Consider the following 27,998-nt stretch of genomic DNA (forward strand, 5'->3'; position numbering starts at 1 on the left):
TAACCATAAATTTGTTTTTATGTCTGTGAGTCTTGTTTCTGTTTTGTAAGTAAGTTCATTTGTGTCTTTTTTTTTTTTTTAAATTCTACCTATAAATGCATATATGCATTTTCAGAGAGGGTTTTGACAGGGAATCGGTCTTATGCACTGGGGCTGGTTAAGTGGTCATCTCCACTCCTGATGCTGGAGCTTGATGCCCACAGGGCAGGCGGAGTCAGGAGGGAAGATCATGAGCTGGAACCTCAAGAGGATGAACTTGACCTTGGTGGTGTGGGCGTCCTGCAAACCACGCACACATCTGGCCTGGGAGTGGAGAAGCTGGCGGAGGCTGGGTGGCTGGGGGTTTGGAGCAGTTGCAGCCGATGGAGGATCTGGGCGATCCTGGGGTGGGGGTGTGGTTGGGTTTGAGCAGCTGTGGCCAGGCTGCTGCTTCACGCCCGTGGGGCGGGTCAGCAGTCGGCAGGAAGGCGTGTGAACTACCAGGTGACTGCCACTTCCCTTTTGCCCTCTGACCTCCCGAGACTCTTCCTATGGTCCACTTGAACCAGAACGTACAAGAACATGTGTTCTGGGAGCTGAAGTTCAGTCTAGTCAAGGTGACACATTAAAATCCATCACACCACCTGAAGGTTGGGTGAGCGGATGGGAAGACAGCAGGTTCGGGAGTCAGAACGATCTCAGTTTGGGGGAGTTATCTGATTGGTGCCTCTTCCACGAAGGGGGAAATAAGAACCCTAAACCCCTCTTTGTAGAGGATTCATTGCAAGGATTAAATCAAATCCAGAATGTCGAGTGTTTTACTTTGCTCCTGGACTGACAGTAAGAAATCTCAGACCTTTCACTATTCTTGACACTATTCAGGAACATAATACCTCCATATAATTCAGTTTCACTCTGTCCCCTCCATAAATGGCTGCATAATTCCCTGCATTAAGTTCATTCCTAGGAAGCTGATATTTCTTCTTGTTATTGTGAATGAAATTTAATTAAGGCTTTAAACTGGTTATTGATGATATATTGTTCCAGAAGGATGTTGATAAATAATCAGGTTCTGTCTTTAATGGGAATTTCCTTATAACTCTGATACTGGCTGTTGGTTTTAGATAGCATGTGTATATTCTACTTAGCATTTTAATATCCTTTTTATGTGTGTTTTCCTGTGTTCTCATGGAGAGTATAAGATTAGGCTGGTCCTAATACCAAGAAGAGGTATTTTTGAAGCCACAAATGGGTGTGGATTTTTATCAAATGGTGCCTTGTCAACATCTCTCAAGATGATTATATATATTTTTAATTTTGGAAATATTGTTATTATTAATGATATTAATAGATTTTCTAGCGGGACAGTGTTGAAATCAGAGGCAACTTGGAAGAGAGTCTGGGAACCTGGATTCTAGTTTTAGTTTGGTTCTTGGTTGCAAATTTGACCTCGGACCAGCTGGCACCCTTCCTTATTCCTTTTAAAGATATTCTATGTTCACATCCATCACATGGGCAGATCTCTCTTTTCCTTCCCTTTCTTACTGGTGAGTTGGAAAGATAACAATGGATCAGTAGTTCCTTCCTTTCCATTTGCTTGAATGCTTTAAATGCTTTCTCATTTGAACCATGAAAAAAGCGTAAAATGAGAGGGTACCATAACCTCTTTATTGGACCATCATCAACCAGGAATTCATGTGTTCATTCACTCATTCCTCCAACAAATATTTATGGAGCAACTGCAACATGCTAGGAGTTGTTCCAGACGCTGGGAATACAGCTGTCAACAAAGTAGACCAACTTCCTACGCCGTGAAGCTAAGTTCCCAGTAAACACACACTTTCCATACATGTGTCAGCTAAGTGATAAATATTATGAATATGATTAACATAAAGCAAGGGGAGGGAGTGGATAGTGAGGCAAGTAGGGGAAGGTTTACTTTAAGTGGGGTGGTCAGGGAAGACCTTTCTGCGGTGACACTTGAGCAGAGAACAAAATGAAGACGGAGTGAGGTGAGCCACGTGGAGATCTGGGAGAGGTGGTATGTGCAAAGGCCCTGTGGAAGGGCAGCGGTGCCCATGGAGCCTGAGTTGGCTGAGCTGGCAGGAGGAGAGGGAGAGGACTGGAGGACTGAGAGGTCAAGGAAGGTCAGATGATGCAGGACTTTGTGGGCCATCATCGCCGCTCTATTTTTTAAGTGTGAAGGGAAGCCACTGAGGGGTGTATGAGCTGTGAGTGACACAGGTGGGTCGCTCTGTCCTAATGGGTCACTCTGGCTGCCCATGGAGGCTGAGTTAAAGTGGGCTGTGGCCTGAGGGAGGGTGGCCCAGCCTGGGACGATACTGTGGAGGTGGTAGTAAGTGTTGGATTTGGGGTCCGTGTCAGAGGAGGCACTGACAGAGTTTGCTGATGGATTGCAAGCCTCGTCTTAGACACAGCTCCTTGGCTTTTCCTGTGAGAAGGAAATGTGTCAAGCCCCCCTTCTCTAGTCCGGAGAAATCTGGCCTGCATTTTCCACTGCACCATTGTGCTGAGTCGGAAGAAACTCTGAGGACCACCCCCAGCAACTCTCCCAACCTCTGGCTGGACTGAGAGACGAAACTAACCAAGGGGTTTGGCTGTCCCCAGGAGAAATTCTGTTCTGAGGACGAGCCCAGAAACACACAATGCAGTTTGATTGGATCCACGGAGGAAGCCCCAGCCTCCCATGGGTCGTTGGATGTTCGTTTGGAAAGAAAGATGAGTAAGTTGGCCCCACGCCCCCCTGAGTTACAGCTGGCGTTAGTCACAGCCACGGGTGACATCGTGATTAACTCATAAAAGACAGGCCGCATTTGGGAGGCGTTTGCTGTAATTCGGGGCGTCTGGTCCTCTTGCAGACATCCCTTTGTGCTGGGCCGGCTGCACCCGCCCCGAGCTCCCGTGGGGCCAAGTTGCTAATTGATGTCCTTGCTCTTGAGACTCTCTCCCACCCCCAGCTCTGAACGGGGAAAAGCCTCATCTCTCCTTAAATGTTACAGCTTCAGGTCTTCCCTCTTGGTTTTCTGCTAGTGTTCCTTCCTTTGATCTGCTGCTGGAAATTTATTTCCTTCCTGGAGCTGAGGCATCCAGCTCTGAGCAATGCAGACCCCCCCACCCCTCACCACCACCTCCACCGACCCTGGCTTGGCAGGCAGGCGCCCCCCCCACCCCATCCCCACCCCACCCTTAGTTCTAAGCCTGCATCTTGTGTGCTGAGGGGCACAGAGCTCGGAAGGCGGGACCAGAGCTATGGGTGGACAGGAAAGAAATGGCATCGTGCCTGTACTGCCGGACCTTTTCCCTCCACACAGAGATGGGAAAACACACATGAAAAATAATAGTAAAAGGTGAAGTCAGAAATGTAAACAGACGTAAACCAGCAGAGCGACATGGGGCCATCATAGCTGCTCCTCCGCCTTTATTGGCTTAGGAGAAATCTGTCTGGCTCGCCCAGTCCCTGGCCTTCATGGTGGAGAACCAGTCTGAGCAGTGGGCAGAGGGACAGAGTTGGAGCATCCTGGAAGGCTAGTTTCAGGAAGAAGAGAGAAAGGACTGATCTTGAAGATGAATGTATGAGTATCTGTCTGTCTCTCTTTCTTTTGGAAAAGGATGTCTGCAGGGTGGAAAGACCCAAGCCACAGGGGTGTGGGAGGAACTTCAAGTCCACTGGAGCAAGGACAAAGGAGATTTGGACTTTGGCTGCTGCCTGTGACTCAGATTGAAAGGGAAGATAAGATTTTAAGTTTTGTTATGTATTGTGAATGAGGCCCTTCTCCCTCTTTTAAAAGAGACTTTAGTTTAAGGTCATATTGCTTTTAAAACAGTTTTTGGTTGCCTGAGTGATGTTTCTTCGAATGTGATGCCGTAGGGAGGCTGAGTCATGGCTGTGGAGACAAAGACCAATGATGAGTGACAGTCATCTGCGTGTGCATGTGAACGTGTTCACGTGTGTCGGGTGGGTGGGGTTGAAGATCAGGAGTTCAGAACAGCTGGGTTAGATGGTAACTTTTAACCTTCTGAGGAGCTACAGGAGTATTTTCGGAAGCTGGGGCACAGTTTACATTCCTATCTGTACCAGGGTCTTTCCATTTTTGCCAACACTTGTTATTATCTGTCTTTTTGATTACAGCTCTTCTGGTGGGTGTGAAAGGGCATTTCATTGTGGTTTTGATTTGCATTTCCCTAAAGGCTAATGATGTTGAACATCTTTTCAAGTGCTTATTGGCTGTTCTTATATCTTTGTTGAAGAAGGGTCTTGTCAGAGCCTTTGCCTTTTTTTTTTCTTGTATTGATTTAAATAACAAGTGTCTTTTTATTATTGAGCTAGAAGTGTTCATATACTCCAGAGAAAAGTCCTTCATTAGATATGCCATTTGCAGAAATTTTCTTCCACTCTGAGATGTCTTTTTTACTTTCTTGTGTTCTTTGAATCACAGGAGTTTTTAATTTTGATAATGTCTATTTTTTTTCCTTTGTCCCTTGTGCTTTCGTTGTTTGAGAACCTGTTGACTAACCCAAGGCCGTGAAGATTTACACTCTGTTTTCTTCTAAGAGTTTGAGTCGTAGCTCTTACATTTAGAACTTAGATCTCTTTTGAGTTAATTTTTGTAAAGGGTGAGAGAAAGGCGGAAGCTTCATTCTTTCGTGGGTGGCTGTCTTGTCCCAGCACTGTTTGTTGGAAAGACTGTCCTATCTCCATTTTACAGTCTTGGCACCTTTATCATCGAGGCATCTTTTAACTACGTTATGAATTTAAGTGATCGGGCGAAGAAACATCTCCAGTCTGTCTGCGGACCCACAGGGAGAAATCAAATCAATCAAGGAACATTTACATTAAAAGATGCCTTGGTTGGAATTTTAAACAAGATTCCAATGAAAACTTTCCCTGAAAGTGAAAATAGGCAGCAAACAATGGTGTTGAATAACTGTAAGTAATGAAACGCAGTTTTATATTCTGGCCCAGTTAAGGGTGAGTGGGAGAGGCCCTTGGCCTTGGCTTGCTCTGGAATTCGATGGACTGTGGACTGAAAATCAGAGCCGACTGCATCAAGTGTGGGTCTGTGAGCACGAGGAACCCCTCCATGGCCCTTTAGCTACAGGAGGTCAACGCAAGGACAGCCGGGCAGAGGGAGCAGTCTGGGGGACTCTGCACAAGTCGGCTTCTTGGCCTTGATTTAGGAAGAGGATTAGGGAATTATTTCCTCTAGAAGCCTCCACCGCAGACTGGAATTCCTGGAGGGCTGAGGCCTCTGCCTCCCACGTGTGGGCTGGGCCGAGGAGCTGCCCCAGAACGGCAGGCGTGGGCCAGGGGGATGCACGCCTGGCCTCGGGTGGGACTCGGGGCCCCAGCCGGGGCAGGGCTGTGTGCTGGGCTCCCAGGCCTGGCCCGGCTCCCCCGCCGGCTCTGCAGTTCCCGGGAGTCCGCCCAAGCTGAACGCCCCAGAGCAGAGAATTAGCTAAGCCCCAGATGTTTAGAACCCTGACTCAGGGTTTGTGTGTGCTCTCTCCAGAGCTTATGTGGCCCCAGAGGTGGTCCTGGAATCGCTCAGATCTTTGTGTGGTTCTCGTGTTTCGTCTGCGCTTCCGAGGAGAGACTTGGGGTTCCAGGATTTGCTCAGAGCTTTCTCCCCTGGTCCTCTCAGCCTGGTGGGAACTTGCCCAGTCCCAGGGCCTTCAGGGGATGGAGACGGAGGCTCACATCTTGGAGGGAAATCCGGTCAGAGCTCAGGACTTAGGGGAGTTCTCTGTCCAGGTCCAGTGTTTCCTGGGTTGAGGTTAGTGTCTTTAAAATCCAAGTACTTTGCAGGGGAGGGTATAACTCAGTGGTAGAGTGCATGGTTAGCGTGCACAAGGGCCTGGGTTCAGTCCCCAGTGCCTCCATTAAAACCAATCAACCAATCAGTCAATCAAAGTTCTCAAGCAAGAATTGGTTCCTCCAGCCCTGAGCCTACCCCTCTGTGAGCTTATAGCTGAAATGCTTTTGCGGCAGCTGGGTGGAGCTGTTGATGACGAAGATTCTGCAACAAGGAAAAAGTGAACGTTCCATGTAGTGCCTCAAGCCCAGGTCTCTTCCAGACCATGGGGCCAGGAGCAGAAGCCCCCCCGCCAGCCCCCAGCAGCTCCCAACTGAGGGCCATGTGGTGACCCCGCCTGGGAAACCAGCAGTTTCCCTTGTAAGTCATAAGTCAGAGCTGGGTCCAAGGAGGGGCTGACGAGGGGGACACTGCTGCCTTCTCCCAGGGGCGCCCCGCGTCGCGGCTTATTAGTCAACCCCAGCATTCAGAGCGAAGAGATACTCACAGTCACAGAATGTTGCATCATCTCAAGTGCAGGGGTGGCAGGTTCAGCTATCAGGCGCCAGGTAGACCCCACTAAGCTCCCAGGATTTATGTGCCATTGGGAACAGGCAGCCTCGGCCCGTCCTGGGGACCATCTGCCCAGCCGGAAATTTGAAATTGCCCCGTTTTGTAATGTTGGTAATTGATTCAAACTAAAAACAACAGCCAGCAACAGTGGGCCAACCAGAACTTACCAACGGCCTGGTTGCAACCCTCTCCCTGCCTAGGACGCTTGCTTCTAGGGACAGGGTGGCTTGCCCAAGGTCACCGGCTTGGTCGTCAGCCTGTGCTCACCTGGGTCTGGACACCCAGGCTCGGGTGCTGTGTCTGGCCGTCCACGTGAGCGGAGGGGACGGAGGAGACCCAACGTGGTTGAGGTAGACGACCCGGCTCAGGAAGGGGCAGGGTTTGGAGTTGAACCCAGAACTGGCTGGCTCTGTCTGCTCCGCTGTCACTGGAACAGGAATCGGGGTCTGAGGGTCCTGGTCACATTCTCTTCCCACAGCTCCACCCTGAGATTGGCTCCTCAGCCTCCAAATACAGCTGTCGTTTGACCGCAACAGCTTCCCGGAATTCTGTGGACTTTTCACGAACCAGAGGAGATCTAGAGGGCGTGTGTGTGTGCAGACATGTGAATTCTCTCTACCCCACACCCATTTACTGTTCCGCGGGTTTCCTCCCTGAGAACTCCAAGGAGCTCCCTGGAAGAGAGAGAGTTTGAGAGTCAGAAGAGGAAGGAAATACAGGCAGACCTCATTTTTTGGTGCTTTGCAGATACTGCATTCTTTTTTACAAGTTGAAGGTTTGTGGCAACCTTGCATTGTCAGAGGATGATTAACATTTTTTTAGCAATAAAGCATTTGAACATTAAGGTATGGGATGTACATTGTTTCTTAGACATAATACTCTTTATTGCACACTTAACAGACTGCAGTGTCATGTAAACATATCTTTTAGACACACTGGGAGACCACAAAAAACTGTCGTGACTCGCTTTATCGTGGGAGTCTGGAACCGAATCCAGAGCGTCTCTGAGGTCGGCCTGTGTGTTTCTTGGTCTGAGAAGCAGCTCCCCTTTGCAGGGAAGGCCCGTTTAACCTGGGCCCTTCCTCACTGGGCACGGACTCTGGGTCGGTCACTACTGGTGAGTTGGTGTCTGGGGAATCGGAGTCATGTCACCAGGCTCAGTGCCTGCTGTGGGTCCCCTGCAGCTGCCGGGGCTGCTCTGAGATGGAGAGCCAGGTGTTGCGGGAGTCCTGGCCCCCGACTGGCAGCACCCACGGTGGGCAGAGCCTGAGGGCTCACCGGGTCCACCTTGTCCAGGTCCTTCGGCCCCCATGATGGGAATCGGGGTAGAGTGTTAGGGGTGGAAGCGGGGTATGAGTGGGCAGGAAACATTAGTAAATAAAGCAGACGAGGTTGTAAAAGGTTTACTAGCTCAGTATTTTCTGGATGTTTTCTAGTCCTTTAGGGCTGATCTAGAGGAAAGCTAACTTGTCCACTGACTCCCACCGTCAGCTGACCCCCCTACACGGCCTCGCTCCCAGCTCCACCCTGACCCCACCCCATCGCCCTGTCACCATTCACCTCCCTCCTTCATCCTCCTGGGAGAGAAAGAACAATCTCCTTTGTTTCCCCTCTTTTAATCGTATTACATATGCAATTGTGAAAACTGTCTTTTCTTCTTTAAACTTAATACATGTTGAATATCTTTCTATGTCAGTAGATGTATCTAAGGCATTATTTTTAGTGTTTGCTGTTCATTGTTTGGATGAACTATTTATTATTTACAATCCCCTAGTGATGGGCACTGAGTTTGTGTCTTCTTCTTCTTTTTTTTTTTTTTGCTATTATTAAAATCACTGAAGCCAACATTCCTTGAGACGGGACTTTTCCTAGAAAGAAGGATGCTCTGTATTTCCGTCGTGTACCTCTATGGTGTACATTTTGACCCGTGCTGTCATTGCTCTTCAGAAAGGTGGTACCAGTTTCCAGCCCTCGCTGCCCCATTGGCTGGCCACGACTGTCATTTGCAGGCCTAAAGGAGAAAATGTGAAAGAAAAATGTGCAGCGGTGTAGTCTGCCAACACCCTTGTGGGTCACCGTGCCTGAGACACCTCCTCCCTCTCCAACACTGATCCCTCCTCAATGCCTTGTTCCTGCCCGTCCCTTCTGGGCCCAGTTAGCACCTTGCTAACTGGGGTGGGGGTACTAGTGGGCAGAGAGGGCTGAACTTGAGGGCCTTGTCTCGAATCTTGGCTGTGTATTTAACTACCTAAGGAAAATCTCTTGTCTCCGTGGTGACTTTGTTTTCTGATCTTGAAATGGGAACACTGATACTTGCCTTACAGAGTTATATACTTGACACACAGTGGGTGACGAGTAAATAATTCACTTCTTTATTTTCAGGTCTGCCTCAGTTATTCCAACACACATAGCTGCTCTTCCATCCCCTTGCCCCCCAGCACATCACTTGTAATCCTCATCTGTCACTTAATCCACCACGGGATATCTTTATACTTGCAGACTTAAGATATGAGTGATTTGTGTCTTTGAGTGCATTGTAGTGACCCAGGCTCTTAAGTGGGTTGTTCCTTGGTCCTGAGACACCTGGAAGGTTGGCTGAATGCATGCCAGGTTCACTGGTGACTCTTTCTGTCAAACGAAAGGAAGATCTTAATGATATCTGTTGCCTTCTGCACATGTGGTCTGGATGAGAGGGGGACCCGGGTCTGCCAGGGGGGCTTCTGCCCGTGTGTGGGGTGCATAGGCTCTCTGGGCCCCTTCCTTTGGGACTTGGTGAGGGATTGTGTCGTGGAGGCTGTGTCTCCCCTGAGGACCCATCCTGTTGGGTCTTACCTAGGACCCGTGTGTGCCAGTTTCCATCAGGCCTCGCCAGCCTGGGGCCTGCAGGGAGTGAGGGCCGGTCTGCGCTGGGCTGTGCTTTTCCTTGCCCGCTGTCGCCTGGCCTGTCCCTGTCGGAGGCTCGTGCAAGGCCCTGGCACCAGGGGCTGGTCGGAGCCGTGTGGGGAGCCCTCTTGGGCACAGTGACGGCCCTGTTTCCTCCTCCACCTCGCCCGGGGCCCCCATTCACTGCAAAGAGAGTCACGCATTCCCCCTTGAGATAAGAATAGAGCCCAACTGTGCCCCAGGACAGAGTCCAGCTTCTTCAGCTGGCCCTCCGAGGCCTGGCAAGGGCGCCCAGATGGTACTGGCATGAGTGGGCCCTGGCTGCCTGCCCCGCCAGCCCCTTGTCCATTGTATGGTGGGGACACTGGGTGCAGTGTGTGTGCCTTCCCGGCCCCCCACCCCCCAGAGCCCACTGTCTCCAGCTCTGCTCAGGATGGAGGGGCTTGGCCTCAAACCAACTGCCCCCCATGGCTCTGCGGTACCCCTTCCCTTCTCTGGGGCCTCGGACTCCACCCTCCCAGCCTTGAGAACCTCCTATGAGCAACCACGCCTGTCTGTTCCTGGAAGGGAGGGTAGATCCTGGCTCGGAGCAGGGACCAAGGAGAGGCCATCCAGAGGCTGGATGTCGAAGGCAGCAGCCCGGGGACCCGAGGGACAGGAAGCAGGAACCAGCAGGGGCCACAGATTGTGTGAATGATGAACAAGATGCTGGGGCCTCTGCCTGGCCCCGCCTGTGTCTGAGATGGGAGCTGGAACAGCCCCGTGTCAGGTCAGTGGCAGGACTGGACCAGGAGCTGTTAACCAGGCACGGGGCCTGGAGTGTCCCCTGGCTCTTCTCGTGATCCTAGAAGAGGATCCTGGTACACTTTCTAGTCTTCAGATTCTAAGGCTGGGCTTCTCAAACTGTGGTCCCTGATCCAGCAGCACTCCCTAGACCTGCTCAATCAGAAAGCAGGAGTGGAGCCCCCAAATCTGTGTTATACACGCTCTCCAGGGAATTCTATGGCACACGGGAGCTCCAGGACCATTGCTCTGAGTAGGGTGTTTGAAAACAGGTTTCAGTGCATTCTGGGGTCCAACAGGTGACTCAGGAGTGTTGAAGCCACAGCAACCTGGAGGGCTTAGGCCCATCTAAAGACAGTCAAATAGATAGTAAGGGGAGGGTACGGATAAATTAGGAGTCTGGGATTTGCAGACACAGCTCCTATATATAAAACAGATAAACAACAAAGTCCTACTGTATAGCAGAGGGAGATATATTCACTATCTTGTAATAAGCTATAATGATAAATAATATGGAAAAGAATATATATATATATATATATACACGTATGTATAACTGATCACTATGCTGTACATCAGAAACTAACTCAACATTGCAAATCAACTAGACTTCAATTGGAAAAAAAAAGCGGCAGAAGAAGAGACAGACTATGTCAAGGTGAAAAAGGAGAGTAATGAAAATATCTTTTTGAACATGAGCCCCCCCCCCATATGACCTTAAAAAAGATGAAGGTCTCATTCTGCACATTTGTGCATATTTCAGTTAATTCTACAGCTGTGTCAAGGTTGTGTTTTGGGTTTATGTGTGAAAAAACCTGAGGCTCATGGTAGTCAGTAACATGTTTGTGCAGTGGAGATGTGGTTGGGAGCCAGGCTTTCCCACTCTCTACCCTCCCTCCAACGGCTGTTAACCAAACCCACCATCAACTGTAAGGCCAGCGGGGTGAGGCCGCCCCTTCCGGCCGGGAGCGCCCAGTGAGCCAGGCCCCAGGTGGCTCCTGGCCTGGTCTGAGAAAATGAGTGCGCTTTTAAACACGGCCACACACAGCAGCCCAAGTGTTTGGGACGGTGCCTCCAGTGAAGGGTGTCTGGGTCCCTGTCTCAACATGTGAGGGTTTCTGAGAGAAGCTGGCTTTTCCAAGGAGAAAGCACTCTCTGCAAGTCTTCAGTGGGAGGGCAGGAAGAAGGCAGACCCAGGGGCTGACCGTTTCTGAGGCTTTAGGCTTTCTGAGGCGCTGTCTCCTGGGTGGGTCTAGGGGAGGCAGACCACCGCGTTCACAGATGAGAAGGCGTGCTCTCAGGGGGTTCGGGTAAACGGTGTCCTCGGACGTTCTTTTCCCTCCATCCTGCCACCTGCAAGGGCTGTGGCGCTGATGACATTTGCAGGGTGGGGCTTTGAGGATGCTGTTGGAGTACGGAAGTTGTATGGCTGTTGATGAGCGGCCAGACTGTTGCCACGTGCTTTTGGGGGTTTTGTATCAGGGGCCCACCGGCTCCCAAGTCTTCCCCTGTGAGAATGGGTCTCAGTGGTTTCTGAGATGCCGGTGCTGTGCCCTGGGTGGGAGGGCTGCCGAGCTTCTTGCTGGGGTGCTGGTGGCACCCAGGAATACCTGGCCTTCTGAGACTTCGTTGGGAAAATGGGGCTGGAGACACGTGGGAGAGGTTGATGAGTAGTGAGCCTCCGTGGTACGTGGGCAGATCTTCACTACTACCTCCTTCTGTATTTTCTTAACTAATAAACAGACCTGTGGCTGCACAGGTTGGATAGACTATTTTAAAACAGATCTGTCGACTCAAAAATATTGAATGATAACAGACAGCATTTACATGGCAGTTGGTATTTTTCAGGCACTGTTTCAGACACGGCACCTTTATTTAGTCATCCATTCCATCCTCACAACAAACCTATGAGTACTGCCAGGCCTGTTTCACCTGTGGGGAAACCGAGTCACAGAGAAGTGAGATCATTTCGTCAGGGTCATCCAGTCCGTGACGGGTCTGTCCCCAGGCCATCTCTCTCCAGAGCCTGCGATCTGAACTGCTGGTGGCTGTATTGAGTCTGCACCCCGTTCCCACGGAGGGAAGTGGAGCCATTGCAGCTACATGCCTCCCCCTCCCAGCTGCCCATCTGTGCAGCTATGGAGGTGTGGAGGACTCCAGGCAGTTTTGCAGTGTCATCTTTGTGGTCTGGGGATTGAGTCCTGGTCTGGCTGAACCATTTGGGGGAGACTCAGTAGTGAGACAGGAAGGAAAGAAAGTGATGGTGCCCCGTCTTCTCAAGTTCCCCCCACCCTTGCGAGGAAATGAGAACGGAAGGGTTGCCGCCAGGGCAGCGGCTGGGCCAGCTCCTGGTGGCTGCCCCCTCTCGTTGGTGGCTGTGTCATCCACTGGTGCCGGGGGCCAGCACAGGTCCAGCTGGCTCACAGCTGGATGCAGAGCAGGAGGAGACGGTGGGTCCAGAGGCCAAAAGACTGTCAGGGATGTGCATGTGCATCAGAGGCCGGCCTTGACTCTGCTCCAGACAGGAAGCGCCTTCGCGCTGGGCTCACTTGCTGTTCCCTGGTGGTTAGCACCGCTGAGAACAGAGCTCCAAGTTGTGGTCAGAGGCGTGAGCTGCCAAACAGATTTTGTCCTCAGACAGCCCAAGTGTGACATCCTCCCCTGTCATTCTCTGCCCCCGGGTCACCGTGGCCTGGAGGTGAGCAAAGCTGGGCAGGAGGAATCAAAACCTGCCTGATGGAGGCACTCAGAGCAGAGGAGGTGAGGTGGCGGCCGACAGGCCCACTCAGCACTGGGGCTGGTGCTTCTTGAGAAGTCGTTGGGTCTGAGTGTGGAGCCCACGTTAGTCCAGAGGCCCTAAAGCCAGTCAGTGCTTTGGGACGGCGACCGGGCAAGGTGTAAGGACAGTCTGTGGGCAGCTTCTGGAGAAACCACTGAGGTGTGGTTTCTCCTCATCCAGGTCATGGTGGTGACGGGGGGAGGAGGTGTGAAGCAGGAGGGAGGAAGGGGGACCAGGGACCTGGACCAAGAATCAGACGCTCTTGGGAGGATTCCACATTGTGATTAGCATGCTTGCAGGAATCCTAGGAGACAGTGAGTCTCTGCTCATTCGTAACCCTTCTGGAATTAGTCGTCATCTTAATGTCTGTGTCCCTGAATGAAATGTGTAATAAAATGTAACAAAATATAAAATAAAACGGTCTCTTGAGAGTGGGGAGCGCCTAGGGCTGGCCTAGGTCAGCACTCGATAACTGAGGGAGGGAGGGAGGAAGGAAGGAGGGAGAGGGACAGAAGAGATAGAAAGATCTTCAGCTATGTCTTAGAAGCAACTGCAACATTTTGGACTATTTAAAATTGCTACCCACCCTCCCAGTTTACCCTGAACTCCTGATTCGCCTTACCTTGTTCTTTTTTTTCTTCTTCCATCACCTTCTAAAATTCTTCATAGTTTGCTTCTTTATAGTTTTTATTGTCTGCTCCCCCCACCCCCTGCTGGAACCAGTGCTCCCTTCTGTTTTGATGACAGAAATGCCCCAAGTATCTAGAAACTGTGCCTGACACTTGGTAGGTGCTCACTAAATATTTGTCGAATGAATAAATGGATCAGAGTGCCCAGGAGGTACTTGGCTTGTGCCATCTGTCCCTGGGAATCCGCTTGCAGTAGACCTTTGAGCACGCTGTCCTGTGGGAGGGGCAGCTTTGCGTCCCCTGGGAGGTGCCCGCACAGTCTGGCCGCCTGCCCTCGGCCTGCTTGGTCCTCATGATTCACTGGGCCCCTGAGGTGGGACCACGCTGAGCCTGCCCGACGGCCCAGGCACACACAGGCTTTCCAGAATTGGTGGGCAGGACAGGGAGGGATGAGCAGGCAGTGAGTAGAGCTGTCCGTAGCTCAGGATTCTGGAGCTTGTGGTCGGACCACATTCCTGAATCCTGCCCTCTCCTCCTCCCATCCCCACAACTCAGATCCCACCCGCTGGGCTGTGAGAAATGGAAAGGTGCCCGGTTGAGCAATTGAGGGCTAAGGTGAAGTCCCTGTTTACTCAGCCTCTATCTTGTCTTGCAAGCTGGTGCCCAACCCACAGAATTATTCCGGGTCCTCACGGCTGTCTCCACTGGGGGCTGCCCCTGGGCCCAGACTTCCATTGCTGTCAGTTTCAAGTCCAGACTCCACTTCTTAGCCTGGTGGTTGGGCCCAGCCCAGACCCCTGGCAGCCCCCACTCCGAGGCCATTTCAAGTCTTTGCTCGGTTTTGCCCTTGACCTCCTGACCCATATCCAGTTGCCTACTTGGCATCCCCCATCAATCTGTCCAAACGTCATGCCACCCATGGCCTCTCCAACTCAGTTAACGGCAGGCCTGTTCCTCCAGCTGCTCCAGTCCAAACCCTTGACCCCTCCCCCCACCTGCCCTTTCCTTCACATCCCATGTTCAGTTTGTCAGGTAAGCATGATGGGTTCCTCCTTCCAGATAGAATTTTAAAGAATCCAGCCACTCCTGGCCACCCTCACCACTGTCATCTTGCTCTGAGCCACAGCCACCATCACAGTGCCCTCAGACTAGGGCGGTCACCTCTTGACGGCTCTGCCAGACCCCCGTCTGTTCTTTTCAGATAATAGGTCCTATCACTCTGTCCCTCAGAACATCCCGATGGGCCCCCAGGACGGCAGAGTGAAAGCTGAAGAAGTCCTCATGGTGGCTGACAGGGTGCCACAGGATGGTGACGGCCCTGACCTCGGGGCCGCTCCTCCCTCGCCCCTCGCTCCTTCCTCTCCGGCGGGTCGGCCTCTCTGGTGTCCCTTCAGATGCTCCAGGCATGCCTCCCCCTTAAGGCCTTGGCAGCCCACGTGGCTACCTCCCGGCAGTGGGCTGAGTAATGGTCCCCCATAGGCGCCCAGAGCCTGTCAATGTTACCGTATAAGGCACACAGGGTTTTGCAGGTGTGATTAAATTAAGGCTCTTGAACGGAGGAGATGATTTTGGATTACTCAGGTGGGCGCCTCGTAAGGACAAGTGTCCTTCTAAGAGGGAGGGAGGAGGGTCAGGGTCAGGAGCAGATGTGAGAACAGAAGCAAGAGGTTGAGGACGTGAGGAAGGGGCCACGAGCCAAGGAATGCAGGCAGCTTCTAGAAGCTGGAAGAGGCAGGGTTGCCGATTCTCTTCTAGGGTCTCTAGAAGGAACCGGCCCTGCCGATGCCTTGACGGTAACCCAGGGAGACCCGTTTTAGACTTTGGGAGGCAGGAAATTTGTGTTGTAATTTTGAGCCTCTTAGCCCGTGATGGTTTGGTACAGCGGCCACCGGAGACCAGGCCATTCCTTCATCTGCTTTGAGTTTCCTGCTCACTCTGCCAGGCCCATCCCTTTCTCCTGCTCTGATCTTTCTCCGTCACTCATCACCTTCCAACCGAACCGGATGATTTACCTGTCTCATGGGCCGCATGTCTGCCCTCAGAGACGCTTAAGCTCCGCTAGGGCGCGGATCTTTGTGTTGTTGACGGGGGCATCCCAGCACCTAAACATGTCTGGTAGAGAAGAGGGGCTCAGTCGGTCTTGAGTGAACGAATGGTTCCAGACCAAGAATGTCCTCTCCTCCTAGCCTGTCCTCTTGGCTTGCGGTTGTCTAAGTCCATTTCAGCCTCTCCTCTCCTGTAAGCGAATTGCCTCTCAGGGCGCGGATGGTGGTGCCTTCTGTTGGTCATGCTTATGCAGCACCCAGAGCCCTGGGAGTTCTCGGGGGTGAGCCCCACGGCGGCCAGGGACCCTGGGAGGATTAGTTTTGTTTGTGTGTTTCTCCCATAGCGTCGTCCGAGTCAAAGGGACCCCCTGCATTGATCTCTAAGCCCGACCTCTTATTTCATCAGAGCAAGATGAAGATGACCTAAGGAGGGATGGGTCCTGCCCAAAGTTAGCGCGTTGCCATGGGGATTTCTAGAGCCCCCAGGGCTCAGGCTGCCTGGTCCTGCCACTCTCCAGCTGCATTCTCTCTCGGGGGCTCCTCCCCACAGCCACACCCAGGGTCTGCAGGGCCTCCCTCAGAGCAGGTCCTCAGAACTAGAAGATTGGGAGTCCGTCTTGGCAGAGGACTAGGTGAGGGAGGCGAGGTCTTTAAAGAAGCCAGGAGGTTCTCCCCAGGGACGGGAGACGGGGAAGCTGATGGGTTTGTCTTGTCACCAGCAGCTTGTTTGCAGAATGGGGTGTTTGGAAGACAGAAAGGAAGAAAAGAAACAGTGGCAGGTGGGGCAAGGGTTGTATGCCCACAGTGGGCATCTTGGGCTTGAAGACCCTCAGAGGGCATGGCGCCTGGCCAGGGAGGAGCAAAGAAGGAGAAGGGAGGCCTTCTTTGTAGAGGACCTGAGGTTGGCTTCCCTGGGACGCAGCTGCAGGCCCTAGAGGGTGACCAGTTGACTGTTAGGAAGACTCTTTCCTGCTGTCTTCTCTGGGGAAGACACATTTTGAAACACTTCCTGAGTTGGGAAGGGGAGGTGACATGTTAGCCCCCTCTCCCCGGACTGCTGATGAAGGGTGGTTAGTGATGAACCCACAGCTGTGTTTTTGCACCACTGCCCCCGCCCCCCGCCCCCCGTACACCCGCCTGTCCCGCTGGGGCTCCCCTCCCTCCTCGGTCCGCAGTCCTCCCTCTGCCGGCGGGTGACTCACTCAGCTCTTGTGCAACAGCCCAGGCCCTCCGAGAAGAGCTGTTTTCTTCTGTGCCATAAGCTCCCCTCCTGATTTATGTCTTTCCATTTGGGTTAATGCTTTCCACATTTGGGTCTGAAGATTAGCGTGTGGCTCATTGCTGCAGCCACCAAAACCCCAGTGCCCACCTTGGGTCTGGCACGGAAAAGCCAGCCAGCCAGCCAGCCAGACAGCCAGCCAGCCAGAGGGCAGCTTGGAGCTTCACCCGGAGGCTGTCCTGCCCCCAGCCGGCCTCCCTGCCTCCAGGAGGGAGGCACACAGCCCCTACTCCTGGCTTGCTGGGGACTCCTTCTGTTTCCTGTGAAGGGCACACAGCTTGCAGGTGTGTGACGAGGTAATTGTCCCAGCCTGTGACTTCCCGCCGAAGACGCCACTTCATCGAGGAGTGAGAGGCGCAAGCTGTAGGGCGTAGGGAAGTGTTATCTCTGTGGCTTTGAAAGCCTTTGTATGACACATTGTGTGTGTGTGTGTTTCTCTTTTTCTCCATAGAACAATAATATTACCTTCGTTGCTATGGTGGTGTTGTGGGGGTGGCTAATTGGACGCAGACCTGATACAAGCTGGTGGCTGGTGTCCATAGTGATTATCAGATGCAGCCGTACATTTTAGCCCCCAGAGTGAGGCAGGCGGGGCATCACTGGCTGTGGCAGCGGGTGCCCTGCCCTCGCAGGACTGGGATGTGGTGGCACCCTGGTCAGAAGTGGGACCGGGAAGCTGGGCTTCCGGTTGAGGCAGGACTGTCCCTGGTTGTTTCCAAGTCTGAATTGCAGCCTGGGTTTGCTGAGGCTGCTCTGAGGCCCCAGACCACAGGGGAGGAGACACCTGCTGCAGGGAGGGGCAACAGTGGTGCCTGGGGCACCCTGGGGGCTGGTGGCCGCTGTGCAGCTGGTCCACTGGGCCCACTCACCTGGCAGATACCACTTTCCTGTTGAGGTTGTAGCATCCATGCAGGAGGGTGTGTAGGGGGTTGGTTTTAAACTCTTGTTGAGTATGCATACCCAGAAGTATATCTTTGTCAGTTTTATTGACTAGGTAATATACTGATCATTTCTGACGTTTGATAGGCACTAACAAGTACAGAGAGAAAGTTGGCCTCCCTCCCACCCTGTCCTCTGCCTGTCAGTTCCCTTCCCCAAAGGTGAGCAAGCTGCAAGTTTCTTGTGGGTGTAGAAGAAACAGCGCAGATATTTACAGATAGACCTGCGGCTACATTTCCCTTCATGCCTGTGGCAGCTCCCTCTTCCTTCTTCCCCTTGCTGCTGCTGCTGCTGCTTCTGCTTTTCAGACCCTGTAACAATATTTCTTGGAGTTTAGTCCATAGAAAGAGCATCTTCATTTTTTTAATGCCTCCGTGATTCAGTTCACTGATGGACACATAGGTTGCTTCTCATCTTTTCCTGTTTCCTTGACCTGCCGGGGAGACCCTGTGTGTCCCTCATTCCAGCCACGGGGGCTTGCCAGGGAAGGATCAGTTGTTGAAGTTGAAAGTCTGGTAAAGAGTCTAAATGTTTGTAATTTCGATGGAAAGTGCCAGATTGCCTCCACCGGGGCAGCGCTGCTTACCCTCCACCAGCTATGTCCGTGAGTGCTCATTTCCCCACAGCCTCACCAGCACCATGCATGTTCCAGTTTTTTAATTTTCTGTACGGAAGAGTTTCGTGCCTTTGCTTTCAGGTTGACCTCCTGTCCCCATTTGCCTCCACACTCTCTCTGCCCACTATGGGGACAGCGCGTGGAGGTAAGGGTACGCACAGCAGATAAAAGTCTGTCCTGCAGACCCTCCTCTGGGCAGTGGTCTCGCCCCTCTGCAGGCTGGCTGCTGTTTTACATGCTTTCACATCTTTGGGGAGGCCTCCTTTGCGACATTGGAATTTTCTGCTCGTGGCAGCATCACTAGAGCCCCTTTCCTGCATGCTGCTCCTCTTACCTTTCCCTGCTTCTTCCTCTCTCTCAACTCCGTTGTCCCTCACCTCACCCCTGCATACGTCCTGTCACTCGTGTGCAGTTTCTGTAGCTGCTACTTCTGTTCCTCACTTTCCCAAGATAGTCTTTTCAATGGAAAGTCAGACTTGGGCCAGAATCTCTGGACCCCACTCCTAGCTGTGCGTCTTAGGACACATGCTCAAGAATGAATTCCAGGGCAGAGTGGGGCGTGGTGGCCGCATTCCTTTCCCCTAAGGTTTCCTAGTGAGGGGGCTGGAGGTGGGGCTGGAGACAAGCGTGGTCGGAGAGATGCTCTCAGCCAGCACAGTCCAGTAGAACTTTCCACGGTGATGGAAATGCTTTTTTGGGCCGTCCAATGTGGTAGCCACTGACATGTGAACACTTGAGGTGTAGCTAGTGTATCTGCTGGACTGGGTCTTCAGTTTTTTGGTTTTTGTTTATTTTGGGGGCGGGTGGGGAGAGATAATTAGGTTTATTTGTATATTTAATTTTTTTTCATGGAGGTCCTGGGGATTGGACCCAGGACCTTGTGCATGCTAAGCATGTGCTCTACCACTGAGCTCTACCCTCCCCTTTCAGTTTTATTTTTAATTAATTAATATTTAAATTGTGTGTGTGTAGTGGCTTCCATATTGGACGGCACAGCTCTAAGTCATGCACTTTTCAGGATGGGAATAAGAGTCTAAGAAGCAGGTTTCCACAAGTCAAAATATGGTAGTACTTCTGCCCCAAGATGGTCAAGTTCGGTGATCTATTTCTGGACTTCATGTATTTCTTTCTTCCCCTGCTGTCTTGCAGTAATGAGTTAAGGAGAAAATCATCATCCTTGGACACTTGGAACTTGACCTTGTAGTGTTACCTAAAAGGAACTGTATTAGTTTCTGATTGTCACAAATATAGTAGCTTAAAACAACACCTCTCTGTTACACCTGAAGGTCCGAAGTCTAAAATGAGTCTGACGAGGTGCAAATCAAGGTGTCCCAGGGCTGGCAGCGTCCCTCTGGGGGCTCTGGAGGGAGTCTGTTCCTTTCCTTTTCCGTCTTCTAGAAGCTCCTTCTGTGGCTCACGGCTGCACATCCTGTTACCTTTTCTCCCCGTTTCTGGCCTCACATTGGCTTCTTCCCTCTTTGACCATTTCTCCTTCTGATAAGGACTCTTGTGATTGTATTTAGGGCCCACCCAGATAAGTGAGCATAACCTTCTCATCCCCAAATCCTTAATTACACCAGCCAAGTCTCTCTTGCCATATAAGGTAACATATGCAGGTTCCAAAGATTAAGATGGGGCTCCATTGGTGGGGGGAGCACCATGAGGGGGTAGCTTCCAGTACTTGAAGGAGAGCAAGTTTGTGCAAGAGAAGGGTATTTCCGGCATTGCCCAAGGGTTCTGAGTTGGTGGAAGTGGGCAGGACTTGAACCACTCACCCTGAGGGTCTGATGTTACAGAGCAGTGCAGCTCAAATTTGGCGGGTCTCCCAGCCACCGAGGGACTGTGGAAAAGGGGCTGAGGGCCGGATCTGTGCTGCTTCAGTGGTGCCCTGACTGGTGTGCTCCTGAGTCACTCTCCAGGTGCCTCTGCGCCTCAGTGAAGTCTGGGGACCATCGCTCTGAGGAGCCGTCTCGGGGACTGTCGGCATGCGTGTGGGAGGTGGGACTTCTCGTCCTCTGTGAGTGAGTGCTGCAGATGGGAAGCGCTGGAGCAAATCAAGGAGGGGCCGGAGTCTGCAGAGGAACTGCCACCTGAGCCACACCTGGGAGGCAGGAGAAGGCGTGGCCGCACCGAGAAGCCGGGAGAGGACTCCAGGTGGAGGGAAAGACGACTGCAGCACGGAGGTAGGAACCAGCATGCCACTTGGGGACACAGAGGCCCTTTAGGATCAGAAAGGACAGGGACGGGGAACTGATTTCAAGAGAGGAATACTAACAAGTTTAACCTGCTGGTGTTTGCAGGGTTGCGGCAGGGCAGAGGCAGGGTTCTGTTTGTAGTGCTGTCGGGGTGGCGTGGATGAAGTCCCAGACTGGGTGGTGGCAGGGAAATGGAGGAAACGTGATGAGTGTCAGGGATTTGAGAGGAAATATGAGAATGACGTGGGTCTAGCAACCAGTCACCACTGATGGAGCAGGTGTGTCAGGTGCCCTCCTCCATGGGCACAGGGCGACGCGCTGGAATGCTGGGAGCAAGACACGCAAGGTCCCTGATCTCCTAAGTCTGCTGAGGGTGGGGAGGCGTGTGGAGCTGGGCGATAATCCAACAAACCCAAATAAACAAGAGGACCACTATCCGGTGGTAACTGCTGTGGAGAATTAAGTTGGTTTGTGTAATTGGGAATAACAAACTGGTGGCTTCTTTAGATCAGATGCTTGGGCAAGGGGACTGCCCATTTAAGCTGATGTCTGGGTCCAGCCTTGGGAAGAGCTGGGGGAAGGGGACTTCAGGCAGAGGTGACAGCGAGTGCAGAAGCCTTAAGGACTGCACTTTCCTCATCCAAGGAACAGCCGGAATAGCACTGTCCAAGAAAATTTTCTGCAGTGTCAGAAATGTTCTGGGTCTGCACTGTTGTGTGGGCCACCAGCCCCATGTGACAAGCCAGCACTTGAAATGTGGCTAGGAAGGCTTCGGAACCAAATTTCACATTTTACTTTAGTTCTCATGAGTTTAAATTTAACTTTTAAGAGAAAAATGTGGCTGGTGTCCACTGCATTGAACAGCCCAGAGCAAGACGGCCGGCATGGCTGGAGGGAGAGGGCTGTAAAATGTTGAAGGATCAGGTCGATAAAAGGCAGACTTGACTGCCTGGTGTATTAGGATAAAGAGCTTGGATTTTTTTTCTCGAAGAGGCAGTGCGAAGCCTGATTGTAGTTAGATGGGTGAGACGATCTGATTAATGCTTTGTAAGTTCCCTCTGGCTGCCGTGTTGAGGAAGGATTGTAGGGGATGAAGAGGGGACCAGTTAGACCAGTTAGAAGATCATTGTGACAATGTAGGGAGTGGGGATGGTGCCTTGGGGACAGGATGGCAGCAGTGGACACGGAGAAACTTGAGTGGATTCCGGATGAGTTTTGGAGGAAGACTGACAGGAGTGGAGAGGGAGTGGATGGAAAAAGTGGGAGAACTTGATGATCCTAGATTAGGGGCTTTAGCCACAGGATGCATCATGGCGCCATCTGCTCAAATGAGGCATGGAGAGTGGGTTTGGTTTTGTTTTGCTTTGTTTTTGGAAGCAAGGAAATGGGTTCTTTTTTGGGATCTTTTAGGGATTCCTTTCGAGCATCTGTGTAGCACTGGCAAGTGGTCAGATGGACCCCGGGGAGAGGTCAGGGCTGGAGAAGTGAATTTAGGGTCCTCAGGAAATAGGGGATGTATAAAGCTATGGGTAAGGCCACTAAAGAGAGAGTGAGTAGGTAGGAAAGAACAGAAAGGGCAGGAGATTGCTGTAACATTTAAGACAGCATGGGGAAAGATCCAGAAACATGACTACTTGAGATGCCATGGAAGCCACGAGAAGTCATGGTTTCCTGAAGGAGGGAGTGTTGAATGTGGCTGCCTGGCCAGGGACTCTAGAAGAGTCCAAGTTGCCCTTGGATTTGGTCACAGCATGAAGGTCATTGTTGACACTGGAGATCAGACTGAGTGGAGTGGGTCAGAAAGTAGAGGTCATGATATCAGTAGGTCTTTGGGTGAAAGTATTCACTGTGATGAGAAGCGAAGGAATAGACACTGGCTGGAGGAGCGGGGGTAAGAAGATAGATCTCTCTCTCTCTTTTTTTTAAAGCCAGGTGTTATGTGCTGACAGGTAGAAAGCTGTAGGTTACCTTTGATAAGAGGAGAGCCTTTCAGTTGCTGAAATGGCAGGCAAGGCTGAGAACGTGGGCACTGATGTGGGCAGGATGGAATTTGGGCGGGGACTTGATGACCAGTTACTGTCAGATTGCTGTTGTCTTTCTAAGTGAAGTATGAGGCAAGGCCATTATCTGAGAAAGAGTATGGAATCCTTGTTCTGAAGATGGAGAGCAAATCATGGGCTGACCGCAGTAGGGGTGCCAGTTGACTTGAATGGTGCTTCTCGGACGTGCAAGTGAGTCACCTGGGGATTTGTTAAGGTGCAGATTCTGCACATCTAACACGCTTTCAGGTGGTGTTGCCGCTGCTGGTTTTTGGATCCCACTTTGAGGAACAAGACTCCATTGTGCTTCTGCGGTGGGAAACTTAGGAAGACATACAACTTCTTTCGAGCCCCGGAGATGCCTGAATTGTCGCACATTGAGATTACTTTCAGGGCAGAGCAGCGAGAGTTGAGTGCCAGTTTGAAATTTGTGGCCATCCGTTTAAAGCAGGTCTTCTCAAAGTTAGAATTCTATGGAGAACTTAAAAACAAGAATCCCCGAGCCTGGGTATTAAAATTCTGAATGAGATTCCAAATCAATCTGTGTGGGGTGGATCCCAGCCACCCTCATTGTTTAAAAAAGCTTCCCTGTTGATCCTAGTGTTCATCCAGGCTTGAGAAACACTAATTTAAAATACTGGGTCAAGGGGATGACCATGGGAGTAGGTGGGCAAAGTGGGTTGGAGGCAGGGCCCCCCCAGGATGCGTGGGCCCCTGTCTGTATAAACAACTCGAGTCACCCCTAATCAGCGTTCCAAGGCTGTTCTAGCTGCCCAGTCTTGCATAGTCCCTCCGAAGAAATTCCACGTCGGCCAGCAGGAGCAATCTGCTCACTAGGCTGTTCTTCTGGAGTCTTCATGGGGTCCTGGGATGACCATGTTGGCTCACGGGCCAGAGCTCCTGGGGCCATCTGGTCTACCTTATGTATGGGCTTCATGGGTTGGGGGGAACTTATTTGGGTCTGGAGAGGGGGTTGTTCATAGGTTCTGCCAGTCCCTGCTGGTCCCAGGCCCCTTAGACAGCTTCAAAGAAGGCACCCAAATGGTGGGGCCCCTTGAGCCACACGGCCTGGTCATGAACAAGGACAGAGGAACAAAACAGTTGACCAACAGAAAGTCCAACTTATAAGATGGGTCCTAGCATCCAGTTGCCAACACTCATTAACAGGAATCATGATGCAAGTCAGACGGAACTAAAGCATCTCTGTATGTGGCAAGGAACTAACACCTAGAGAGCCAGCAAGGATCTGAGGTCTGCAAACAGCCACGGTAATGAACTTGGAAGTGGATTCTCCAATTGAAGCTTGATATGACTACATCCCTGGGGTGCAGCCTTGTGAGAAGCCCTGGGTAAGGCTCAAAGTCTGGGTAAACTGTCCCCAGATCCCTGACCCACAGAAACTGAGACGACACATGTGTTGTTTTGAAGCCACTGAGTTTTGGGCTAATTTGTTAAAACGCAACAGTTAATAACTAGTAGAAGAGGTGAAGGCAACGTCGTCAAAAGTCTCTGTCTCTTGGCTTCCGTTCCGTGGGTCGGCTTCATTGTCTCGCTTAGCCACCTCTTCGGAAAGATTCTGAAAACTCTTGGTAATTCCAAGAAAAAGGGGAAATCACTGGGCAGCTTTCCAGTGGATGGTATAGTTGGGAGATGGGGTCATCCTAACACGTGGACTGAGAAAGGAACAAGAGTGGTACCCAGAGGAGAAAATCAAGGTCGGCTGGTTCCAGAGGGAGGAGAATGGAAATCTACCCCAAATGGTAACTGATGAGATGTGGAAGTGATGGAATCCTTGAGGTGAGCCTGGATGGGATTTGGGAGAACCAGCCCAGCTCTCAGGCAGAGAGGGGACTGAATGATCAGTGTCACTGACATCAGTGGGTTAAGTCTCAAGGTAAGGAGCCTGGGGTACTGAGGGCCGAGAAAAGGCCTGTGGGAAGTGGTGATCCCTCTTAACTGTGTGAGAGAGTGTCTGTGCCCGTGTCCAGGCAAGGACATGAAGAAGGGAACACGTGGTGCTGGTGAGGCACCAGGCAGGCAGAGAGAGACCATTCTTTTGAGTAGTCTGGTGGCAAGATTTTGATCACCTGTGCTAATAGGAGACAGGGTTGCAGGTTGCCAGTTGCAGGGCTAAAAATATAATGAAATGAATCACAAAAAGACAAGGCTGCCAGGAACCATGTAAATCACTCGTTTTGTCACCTGTTAAACCTGAATTAGTCCCCTAAGTCTTCTTTTAACCTAAAGTTTCTGCTTCCTCCTCCTGAACCTTCAGAACTCCTACCAAGGTGGGGAATGGTTGGATTCCAGCCTCCTCATTTCTTCTCTGTGTCCTTTCCTGATCTCCTGCTAAAGAGCTGGGCTGGCAGTAAGCTAAGACTATTTCTCCAGCCCAGCAGCAGAGAAGCAAAGTCCTGGCCCTTCCCGGGCTCAGTCAGCCACCTTTTGGTATGAAGCAGACGCTGATCATTTCCAGTGAGTCTGGGAGGAAGTTAGCTCATCACGTTGTCAGGTTTGAGCTGTGCTGGGTTTGCGAGAGAACAGCTCCGGGGGAAACCTTGGCACAGGGACCGCACGGACCGGCACACTTAGGTGGTGCGCCCAGGACGATTAATCTTGCAGAAGGCATGGAGATGCAGCTTTCTTTTCAGAATCAAGCGTTGTGTGTGCAGGCGTGTGGGTGCTTTTATAACAGCCTGGGATGGCCCTCTCTCCTGTGGCATCTCACAGGGTGGGCGTCCAGGGTGTTAGAGGATTCAGCTCGTGCCTGACCATCCAACTACGCCAGGATACTGCGAGTGAAAATACGTTGGAGGAGACATTAAGAAATGCAGTTCCTGCCTCACGTCCAGCGCCCTCATGGAGAGAAGCTGGCTAACTGTCCCGAATCCACCCCCTGGGCAGGCGGTGGAGAGACGCTCCTCTTGGGTCGCTTGACGCTGCAACCCAGTTTAAACTTTTCACCGGCCGGAAAGGTTTACCAGGTCTCTGCCTGCCCAGACTGTGTGTGTGCAGCATGTGTGGAGGAGGCCAAGCAGGGCTCTCTGTGTCACCTTTCCTGGGAGCTCTGAACTCCGCAGGAATGCGTCCTGACTTCGCCCGGCTGGTGGAGCAGGAGGTGTTTGGTAAACAGGGGCGTGGTGGAGGGAGGGCAGGACAGGCCGGTCCCCAGCTCCCTCTGCTTTTTCCGATGACTCACAGGCTGCGATGCTGGAAGGGGCCTCAGAGATAGATCATCAGATCCAGCAGGCTTATTTCACAAGCATGAGGAAACAGGGCTTCCAGAAGGTCCCGGAGCAGTGAGTGGAAAGGTGGACAGGGGACCTGTCGCTCGCCTCCATGCACAGGGACACATTCTGCCCCTCACATAACCTTCTTTGATAATTTACACTCAGGAAGTGAGTGCCCAGCATGGGGGATGTGTGCAGCTCCCCCAGCCCTGAGCTGACCCTCATGCTTTCTCGAATCCTGCCTCACAAGTATCCTCTTCCTCTGCCATCTTGGCCACTGGGACCTTAGGCAAATGAAAGCTGCCTCCCCACGTGATGCCTACACCACCCCATCGCCCTGTCTTCCCATTAGATCTGTTCTGTGTAGTGAATACAGAGTAAATCTGAGCAAAGAAGTCACTCAAGGGCAGTGTGAAAGAGGGGAGAGGGCAGAGGGCAGTGCCCCCTGCCTGGGGCGGCTGGGGCGTTGTGGTCAGAGGAGTCTTTTATGTCAACTGAGGAAGCCATCTCTGCTTTTCTGGCCAGGCTAGCCCCGGGGGCAGGTCCCCACGTGTCCCTCAGCCCCCACACCACCGCTCCTTCCAGCTGTTCTGGCTGCCCCGCCACCCAGAAGGTTCCCTGGAGAGGAGAGACGGGGCAGTGAAGTGGATGGGAGCTTTGGAGCCTAACAGGAACTCAAGGCTCCCCAGGGTCTCTCAGGCAAAAGGAAGTAGGTCCCGATGCACATTTTAACCCCCCCTCCCCACCCGGAGTGAGGAAATTACAAGTGTGCTCCTCCCATACCTGCCTGTAGGTCTGGCCAAAGGCACGGAGCCCGGAACCTGAGTGAGTTACGCGGTTCTGAGGTCTCGGGTTTGTAAAAGCTCAGGAAAACAAAGCAGCCTGGAAGGGAGCCTGTGGCGCTGGCTTCAGAATGTTAACAGGGGCTCAGAAGATGGTGAAGAGGACTTCACGGAGGGGGAGTCCTCTCCTCTAAAAGGAGGAGGAGGATTCCCAGGTGCCAGAGAGGGAAGGGCCACCCAGGCCAGGGATCAGCATGAGCAAAGGCACAGAGGCACCAAAGGTGAGCTTGGGGATTAACTGAGGGGACTTGCTTGAATAGGCTGATTGGTGATTGCTTTGTATTGATTTAGAAAACATTTGATCTGGCGTGGCCGAAGGCGCATGGGGGTGAGAGGTGAGATGATGAGAAGGAAGGAACCTGTCGCCTCTGACAGGATCCTCTTTATTGCCAGTGCTAAAAACCAGCTCAGGGCTGCTTCAGCCAAGAAAAGAATGTTTGAACTCCCCTACAGGGTCCACAGTCCCAAGGACGTCAGGATGTGTTTTTTCTCACTTCATCTGCATCGTTAGGCCAGCCCCACGGTGAAGACTTTGTCGTCCTCCCTGCTTTGAGGCCGCCAGCAAAAGGGCTGCTTTTCCCATGAAGTTCCGAGTTAAGTCCGGTAGGTTTCAGACCGGATGCTGTGGCCAGGGGCGTGGAGTGTGCTCGTTGGCTGGGTAATGGCTCTGCCTTGCCCACACCTGAGAATGGAGAGGTGTGCGTCCCCACAGGAGAAGTGGGGTGCCAGTGCTGTAGGAAGGGGGCCGGGGGCATAGGCGGGCAGATTGGCAGGTGTTTACCACTGCTCACCAGAAGGCTGAAGATCCCTGCAGGGTTTGCGCATTTTGTTTTGCATGCCGTTCAGGGGCTGTCAGAGGTGGTTTTGAGTAGGCGGACACTGTCCTGGCAGGCAGCAGAGGGGTGGGTAGGGGAAGAAAATGTGGAGAGATTTTGCTGGGTTGAGTAGCTAGGACTCCTCCCTTGCATTTCTTCCCAGATGCATTAGTTGTCTTCTTTATCCTATTGCTATTAGCCAGGCCTTCACTGACAGCTTGGTTATAGGAACTTTGGCCAGAAACGGAAACCCAGGGATTGCTTCTTAAGGACTTAGTTCCAATTGGGGGTTAAAATAAACAGCCCTGTGAAACTTTAAAGACCACTTTGGAAGTGACTGACTGTGGTGCATTTGGTAAGTGGGAAAACCAAAGATGTCTGATGTGGGGTTTGGGTTTCTGAGTACTAGCAATATTTTAAAATATGTATATATTTTGTCTATGTGGCAGGGAGTAGAATTTGCTTTTGGACATGTTGAATTTGAGGTGTTCATGGCATGTGTCTCTAAAGCAGAATGTGGTTTATCACATGAGTCAGAACCCAAGTGGGGACCTAGGAA

The 27,998-nt window shown here is 51.9% G+C and overlaps 1 protein-coding gene across 4 annotated transcripts in view; it reads left to right on the plus strand.

Annotated features, from left to right (window-relative positions):
• Window positions 1–27,998, plus strand: part of GAS7 (growth arrest specific 7) — a 184,419-nt gene that overhangs the window by 39,325 nt on the left and 117,096 nt on the right. Inside the window, exon 1 of one of the 4 annotated variants that reach the window (XM_074342193.1) lies at window positions 20,127–20,501. The exons of 2 other annotated variants lie outside the window; for them this stretch is intronic. Coding sequence is in view for 1 of the 2 variants with exons in the window: in XM_074342188.1 (XP_074198289.1) it covers window positions 26,819–26,845 (27 nt within the window). In the remaining variant the exon portion in view is untranslated. Of the gene's footprint in view, window positions 1–20,126; window positions 20,502–26,643; window positions 26,846–27,998 lie in introns of those variants that run through there. One more of the 4 variants, XM_074342188.1, reaches the window with a different exon arrangement.

The sequence above is a fragment of the Camelus bactrianus genome, chromosome 16 (genome assembly GCF_048773025.1).
Source record: "Camelus bactrianus isolate YW-2024 breed Bactrian camel chromosome 16, ASM4877302v1, whole genome shotgun sequence".
NCBI lineage: Eukaryota > Metazoa > Chordata > Mammalia > Artiodactyla > Camelidae > Camelus > Camelus bactrianus.